The sequence below is a fragment of the Telopea speciosissima genome, chromosome 5 (assembly GCF_018873765.1).
Source record: "Telopea speciosissima isolate NSW1024214 ecotype Mountain lineage chromosome 5, Tspe_v1, whole genome shotgun sequence".
Classification (NCBI taxonomy): domain Eukaryota; kingdom Viridiplantae; phylum Streptophyta; class Magnoliopsida; order Proteales; family Proteaceae; genus Telopea; species Telopea speciosissima.
Genome location: NC_057920.1, coordinates 2,144,075 through 2,152,393, shown reverse-complemented (window position 1 = coordinate 2,152,393; position 8,319 = coordinate 2,144,075). Strand labels below are relative to the sequence as shown.

Genomic DNA, 8,319 nt, shown 5'->3' with positions numbered 1-8,319 from the left:
GGGTATTTTGGGTTGTTTGTTTAATTTTTTTTACTTATACGGGAATTTGGTAAATCTTTTCAACTTGGTAACTTTGTGGTTGTAAAACATAAGTTTCATTTATCAATTTTGTAAATCTTTTATCTAGTAGATCTAAGCAATTTTTCCTTCTTTTTTTTTTTCTTTCTCCCGTGGGGGTAGTTAGAGAGAGTGTATCTTCTTTCTTTCTTTTTATTTATTTATTTATTATTTTTTTTAAGAGAGAGAGAAGTTGGAAGGATGATAATAAGTCATTGACTTAATTTCCTTTCTTTCAAATCTCTGTAAAAATATTTTTAAGGGAAAATGTTCAATGTGGGGTGCAAACCAGCTCAAACACATATCCTCCCTGGGATGCTAGTACGTGTTTCATTGGAAAGAATAGAAAGAGTACCATTAAATAAATAGGCATTTTGTTAAGAGTCGTGGAGCTGGGAGGGAGGGAGCCACATTTTCACATGAGGAGCGAAATGTGGGTGTCATATTAATGGACTGAACAATTCTTGGGTGACCGAGTAAGAAAAATAATAAATAAAAAACGAAAGACTTGAGTGAGAAGTATCTTACTTGGAGAAGGGGGAAACTTGTAAAGACTTAAATTAGGCAAATAGGGTTTGCAAATTGCGCAACTGATGATTTCATTCTCCCTAATTTTTGAATTGGACATTTAATTCCCTTCTAGAAGCATTCGTTGGATGAAGGAAGGACGGAAAGAAGTTTGAATAAAAAATGAAATAAGGAAGTTTCATAAAAGGGGAAAAAAGATCGCTGCCTGACCGTGTGCAGCCTGTGCCTTGACACAGCCTCCCTGAAATGACGGATTTTTATCCGCTGCTGTAACTGCTGTACTCATCATGTAGCGTTGCAGGTGTCATGTGGGGCCCGCTATGCACACATGGCACCTACAACGCCGCATGATGAGTACAGAAGCGCTGCAGTTACAGCAGCGGATAATGATCCCTGAAATGACTGTCCCGCTTCCTTACAAAATGATGAAAATTACCCTGATCGACGATTCTATGTATGCTCTGATTGGCCTCGTGCTAGTGCAAAGATCACGTTATCACGTTGTCTCATCCCCGCTGCATCAAAGAGTAACTAAGAACTAGGGGTGAAACAGAGTCGGGTTTTAATAAACCCGGCCCAACCCGACCCCTCTTAGCTCAATCCAAGCCCAACCAGGCCCTAGATTGGACTCAACCTAGCCCAGCCAGGCCCTGAATTCTGCTAGGGCCTGGTTGGCCCTAACTTGTCCTGCTTTTTTGCCATTTTCGTCCTCTTATGCATTAAATTGAGACACGTGTGATTGTGTATTGGTTTGTTTCATACTCAATTGACTATTAAACTTTTATTTGGATTAAAAAGCTTAGCTCAATCTTAAAATTGTAAATTTTTTCGTTCAATAGATAATTAGCTTTTATTTGGTAAGCCAATAAATAATTAAATACTATACAAAAATTGCAAAATGCAAACACTAAGTTCTAAAGCATAACCTAACACCGGGTCGGGTTAGGCTTAGCCCGAGGCCTCAACCCTGGCCCAGCCCGACCCTGACCCAGGGCCTGAAAATTTCAACCCTAACCCATCCTCAGAGTTGAAAAATCTAGCACAAGCCCTGTTCGGGCTCAGGGCGAGCTAGGGCAAGCTTGGGCCAACAAGGCCAAACTTACACCCCTACTAAAAACTATGTTTCAGTTCATTGATAAGGAAGTTAGAGTTGGGGTGGGGGTCTACGATGTGATACTAAAGTATGACCCAAGTAGATACATGCAACTATGGGTAGGCACGCTTAAGACGGAGGACGAGCATTGACCCACTCACTGGTAATGCAGACAAGCTCGTTTAAAAAACTAGCATGTTTGCATCGAGAATAGCAATTCCATTTTTGGAACCATATCTTAAGTTAAGCCCAAACAAAAAACAAGCCAAGTACTCGGAAAGCATCGCATGAGCCAAGCTTGCTGGCAGCAAACCCTTCCCCCCAAAAAAATAAGGGAGAGGGTTCTTTGAACAAAGCTCCCCAATGAAGTGCGATAAAACTGGATGGCGAGATGGTTTCATGTGAGTAAGAGAGATACATACACAAAAATGATAATGTACCTTACCTTAACGGCTCAGAGAATCTTTTCCCAAAAATAATAATAATAAAGTAAAAAAGAATGTTATCTAGTTGCATGGTTCTTGCGTCTAGACACAAGGGCACACAAAGTACCACCTCAACCTATGAAATAAAAAATCACATCTATGTTGATGCCTTACATGTACTCTCATTGGCGTCTGTGCTAGTGCAGGCGCTACATGATAGCAATCTCTTATACATATAAATAAAAAAAAATAAGGGAAAAGTTTTCATACATGGCTGAAGTGTATGTAAGCCGTGTATGTGAGAAGGTCTCTCACAAAGAGTTGGAAAAGTCATAAATCCCCACCCATTAATTAATGTCTTGAAACTCCCATCCTCTCACATACACGGTTTACACGATCGTATATGAAAACTTTCTCCAATAAATAATAAAAAAAAAAAAACCATTAGAAGAGAAGGCCAACTACACTGCACATACTGGTAGTGTTCAAAAAGGCATTTTTGAAAGCAAAAGGAACAGGTGTTGGATGTTGATTTTCAGTTCTCAACCTACATCATATGGCATAGGGCATATGAATGACGTGGTGATTCTGATGCTCTATTCTTAATTCCCTCACCTCCAATCACACGAACACCCCGACCTATCTGTGTTTTCTCTTTTTTGGTAACGATCTGTGTTTGTCTCTACCGGCCATAAATCTTTTTCCACCATGTATTGTGGTGCCTCAATATACAAAACTGTTCTATTGCTCCTCATGCGTTCCCTATGCCGCCCGTTATGTATGGGGGGGTTCCTGCGTGCATAAGGGATCAATGAGAGCACCCATGTTGGCATCATGGGGGGTGAGATTTCCGCCTTTCATTGGGGCAGGGCAGTTATTTCGTCCCCTCTGTGTCTGGGCATGGGCGACACACTCCTCATAGAGATCTTTTCCCCTATATCTATGAAAAAGAGAACTCTATCTGGTCGCGTGCATTGCACAACTCCTGCGTCTAGCCGCAGGGCTGCACGAAATAACCATTGCATCCTCAGAAATTTCCACCTTTCCATGGGTGTGTGCCAGTCATTTTGCGTAGCCCTCTGTATAGGTGCAGGAGCCGTGCACCGCACATGACCAAATAGTGTCTTTTACCTTTTATATATATATATATATATATATCATACTATCATACTATTATATAAAAGCACGTTGTGGCAAATCTTTCAGTTACTTATTCTACCCTTCATTTTTATCTAAAATTCCATTATTCAAATCTTAATCTTTATGTCATTCTTTTTTATAATTTCATAATCTTAGGTATCCTTAGTATTAATTACTGTTTTTAATTAATATTAATATTAATAATATTTATTATTATTTAAAGTAAATCTTTCAATTACCACTTTTATCCTTCATTCTTATCTAAAATTCTAATTTTCTATTCTTAATCTATAGGTCATTCCTTTTTATAATTTCTTAATCTTGGGTACCCTTAGTATTAATAATTATTATTTAAATTAAAAAATGTTCGTTTTTATGTTTGTTTTTAATTAAAATTCATGGTTTCAAAATTGAAAGAAAAAGGGGAGAAAAAATATATCTAAAACTATATCTATCTATATATATTTCTACCTATCTCTTTATCTCTCTATCACTATTTACAACGTAATAAAGGTATACAAGTGCTTCTACCAAAAAAAAAAAAAAAGGCATACAAGTGCATATATTATTGAGTAAATCCTGATTTCGTTAGTTCCACTGTAATATCTCTACTTAAAATTCATGTATAGTCACACGTGCATTCTTACTAGTGTGTGTATATATATATATAAACCATAGTTATGTGATTGCATAGAACCAAAACCATTACCCAATGCTAGTCCCGCTCATGCGTGGTCTTCAAAGGGGTGAGTTTGGAGTCGATCTTAATTTTTGGGATTTTTACACAAATATGGTTATCCTCAAGACTCAAATCCAAACATTAGCCCTAACAACACGAACCTTTTATCATCACTCTTAGCAATGACCTTATATAGAATTAGGGCTGCAATAGGGTCGGGCTGGGCTGGGCCTATTAAAACCCAGGCCAACCCTGAGTCCCCTTAGCTGGGCCCAAGCCCGACCCATCCTTGACTTAGGGCCAGAAAAATCCAACCCTGACTCGCCCTTAGGGTTGGGCTGGGCTGGGCTGACCCTTATTGGCCCTAGCCATGGGGGGGGGGAATGGAGATGCATGGGCTGGCCAAGCTAAGAAAGGGAGATGTATGGGCTGGCCAAGTTGGGAAAGGAAGATGAATGGGCTGGTTAGGCTGGGAAAGGAAGATGCATGGGCTTGCCAGGTTGGGAAGAAGAATAAAAGAAAGAAGAAAGAACAAAAACAAAAACAAAACATAGAAGATAGGGTCGGGTTGGGCCGGACCGGGCTTAGCCGAGGCCTCAACCCTAACCCAGCCCGACCCTGACTCAGGGTCAGAAATTTCTGACCCTAACCCACCCTTAGGGTCAAGGTATCTCAACCCAGGCCCTGTTCGGGCTCAGGGCTGACTAGGGCAGGTTCGGGCCGTCAGGGCCAAACTTGCACCCCTATATAGAATCTCTTTATAAAGTGGATCAATATTGTATTTTCAACATTGGTTTTTTACTTAAATTAGGATGCAGTTTTTTGAAAAGATCATCTAGAAAACTCCTTTTTAGATAGCGTTAATTTTTGCATGCATCAATCGATGGGGCCCAAATCTTTTAGACAATTAGTAGTCCCCAAGATTCCTCACCCACATGACATGACCCACATTTCAATCCAAGTGGAATAGGAGGGATGATTTAAAAATACAAGGATGCATTGACATATATGGAAGAATATTTGATTAAAATTTTAAAATTAAAAGAATTTTCCTAGAAAATCCACTAATTAATCGAAATTATAACTATCACTTTTCCACATGGTACAAATAATTATAAAGATGAGTTGTGAAGAGATTCCTTAAGACAAGTCGACTAAAGAAAACTTATTATATATATAACATTAATCAAAGATTTTGATAGCCGCATGTTAAATTTCAGAGTTCGATTCCAATACTCAATCATATAACTTCCAATGTATAGTATAGTAGCATATATATACTCCATATCTTACAAGGGAAAAAGTTTCAATTTTCATCACCAATAAGGAGGCAAATATAGCAATTCAACTTTTTTTTTTTTGGTTGATGTTGTAAAACTATATAGCTATACACACCTTCTAAACAAACAAGAATAAAGATGGAAAAAGCTTTTAGTAGAGAAACTAGTAGCTTTAATTAGGACATGGGAATTTCTAAATCAAAGTGAGTATTCCCTCACGTATTGGACGTCTCCGCATGGGAGGGAGTTTTGAGGGGACAGACCTTGAGAATTGAGAAAAGAGAAAAGGAAGAGGTGGTGGGTGGTTCATCATTCATGGTTGTTGCCTTGTTGGAGGTTGGATGAGAGAGTGAGATGCTTTAAGTTTAGATATGAATGATTGCCATTGAAATGACAACTGTTTCCAAATATTTTCTGTATAATTTTGCCTTTTCCCACCCGCAATTCTCTGCAGCCCCACGATTCATTTCTTTCTCTCTCTCTCTCTCGTTCTCCATTCTCTGGAGGAGAGCTGCTCAGGGGTGAGGGAGTCAGGAGATCAGGAAGAGAAAGGTGTTGGCCGGGTGGGGAGCCTGAGACGTCTATTTCGTAAGTGGGTGAAGAAGAAGAAGAAGACTGATCCAAGATCTTTGTTGGTGGTGGATTTTGGGAGAGGGGTCTCAAGCAAGTACTTCTCAAGACTCTCTCAAGTCTCAGGTCTCAAGGAGGGAAGGACGCCGCCATGGCCTTCGCCGGAACAACCCAGAAATGCAGGGCGTGTGAGAAGACCGTGTATCTAGTGGATCAGCTCACCGCCGATAACCGTATCTACCACAAGGCTTGTTTCCGATGCCATCACTGCAAAAGTACCCTCAAGGTACCCTTAAATTAAATACAGCTTTATCTTTAAATCTCTACTAATTGCTAAATTAATTTTCTTTACATTATTATTGTTATCAAACACAAAGGAAATCAAAATCCCCATTGAGGATGAGAGATCTGTGTCGCTGCTGTTGCATAGATATGTGCGTTGTTGTGAGATTCTTCCTTTTAATTTCCAGCTCCACATGGAATATTGGAATGGAATGAAATGGAATTCATTCCCCTGCTTTCTCAATTTCTTGATTGCACCCGTGCCATTGGGTTTGGAAATAAATAAATAAATGAGAAATACTACTTTCTTTGATTGATTGATTGATTGCAGGAAAGGAAAGTAGCGCACTTAATAGTTTTGAGATCATGCGCGCATGATCTCGATCACTAGCTGCTAATCACTTAATAGCTTTCTCGTCCTCTCATTAAATCCTTTGAAGATGAGCTTCCATAGCTTCATCTGCTACTGATCGATAATTCCTACAACTGTACCCGGCCCCCAATAAGAGAAATGAAATCTTCAATCAAAATGGCCGATGACTTAGGACAAGTCCCCTCTTTGTTGCCCATGTTTCTTTGGATTTTGAATGGAAATTTGTTATGGATATGAGTACTGATCCTCCAGGGTATATATATATATATAGAGAGAGAGAGAGAGCTAGGTAGGTTAAATATATAGATCATCATGGCTAGCTGATGCAATTATATATTCTCATCTCCAGTCACCGTTCAACCCTTTAAATTTATTTTTAATTCTGCTAATAATTGCAGCTTGGCAACTACAATTCCTTTGAGGGAGTTCTGTACTGCAGGCCTCACTTCGACCAACTCTTCAAGAGAACCGGTAGTCTGGACAAGAGCTTTGAAGGTCAACGTCAAAACCATATATATATACGTACCTACTTTGTTAATTGACTGACATTCAGCTCTTCTTCTTCTTCTGTATGTTGCAGGGACACCAAAAATTGTGAAACCAGAGAGACCTGTCCACAGTGATCAGGTTTGTAAACCTGTCGAATGTGTCGGAGGTTATTATTATTATTATTATTAAATAATAGTAGTAGTTGGTCTATACATATACAGTACAATTTACAGAATGGCCGGCTTCCAGAGAAGAGAAACACTTGTGTAATGAATTAATTCCTCGATCGATCTCCAGAGTCCTAATTAACCTGTAAATATTGGCTTTTAACAGAAAGCTGCAACCAACAAAGTCTCCAGTATGTTTGAAGGCACCAGAGAGAAATGCGTGGCTTGTGAGAAGACTGTGTATCCAATTGAGAAGGTAACAACCAACCAACCAACCCTCTCTCCTCTTACCTTGATCCACATTGCAATACATCGCCCGGCCACCACGCCATCTTTGATCTTATATATACGTACACATGTGAATGAAGGAGGGGTATATATGCCGCCGGCGTATGCATAAACAATTAAACCCACACAAACTTGGGATTGGAACGAACCCCCTTCCCACCCGGCCTATGTTTCCCTATTATGCATCTGCAACTCATACTTCCTTTCCTGCAATCCAATCCGCAGGCACTATGCAATAATGGGCACAAGAGAGGATTTTAACACGATCGGGAAGGAAGATATGCATTTGGTTACAAGTCACACTGATCACTTTTGTTGCTGGTCTTTTATTTATTTATTTACAGGTTGCAACGGATGGAAGTGCGTACCACAAGAGCTGTTTCAAATGCAGCCACGGAGGATGCGTTATAAGCCCATCCAATTACATTGCTCACGAGGGGAGACTCTACTGCAGGCACCACCACACCCAGCTCTTCAAGGAGAAAGGCAATTACAGTCAACTTGAAGATGAGCATGAGAAACCACTGGCGGCCAAGAAATTCACGGCCACAGAAGTCGCTGCCGAATCATAATTTACCCTTGTTTCATAAGACCTTAATCCTTTCTTTTCTCTTTCTCCTCCTCTTCCACGTGTTGCTGCTGCAGGTTTTTCCCCATTTACTAGAGAATTTTCTTTGCTTTGCTTTGCTTTGCTTTCTCTCCTAGCTAAGATGGAAGCTTAATGTGTCCATTTAAGATGTGTGAGCCTTAAACACTCCGCTGTACTTGATCCTCCTCGTTTTTTGGGTTTCTGATTTTGAATAATATCAAAAATATCTTGAATGGTTTGTGATCCTCATTCTTCAATCATTGAGCCCATTTAATTGCGATTACTTGCCCTTGAGAGGAGAGAGGGTTAAAGAAAGGGAGGACGGAGAAAGGAAAGAAGGAAAAAAAAAAAAAAAAAAA

The 8,319-nt window shown here is 39.7% G+C and overlaps 1 protein-coding gene across 1 annotated transcript; it reads left to right on the top strand.

The window, feature by feature from the left end:
- Positions 1 to 5,739: 5,739 nt before the first annotated feature.
- LOC122661653 (LIM domain-containing protein WLIM1-like) lies at positions 5,740 to 7,988 on the top strand. Its single transcript, XM_043857126.1, has 6 exons — positions 5,740 to 5,841; positions 5,885 to 6,058; positions 6,826 to 6,922; positions 7,008 to 7,049; positions 7,248 to 7,339; positions 7,716 to 7,988. Exons 2-6 carry the CDS (start codon positions 5,924 to 5,926, stop codon positions 7,941 to 7,943), a joined length of 594 nt encoding a protein of 197 aa, XP_043713061.1. The 5' UTR covers positions 5,740 to 5,841; positions 5,885 to 5,923; the 3' UTR covers positions 7,944 to 7,988.
- Positions 7,989 to 8,319: the final 331 nt, after the last annotated feature.

What these genes read in the sequence shown, in the direction of transcription:
- LOC122661653 (XM_043857126.1), top strand. Translation starts at nt 5,924, where the DNA reads ATGGCCTTCGCCGGAACAACCCAGAAATGCAGGGCGTGTGAGAAGACC. An exon ending in ACTGCAAAAGTACCCTCAAG is followed by an intron (nt 6,059 to 6,825) that starts GTACCCTTAAAT and finishes TAATAATTGCAG; the next exon opens with CTTGGCAACTACAATTCCTT. An exon ending in CTGTGTATCCAATTGAGAAG is followed by an intron (nt 7,340 to 7,715) that starts GTAACAACCAAC and finishes ATTTATTTACAG; the next exon opens with GTTGCAACGGATGGAAGTGC.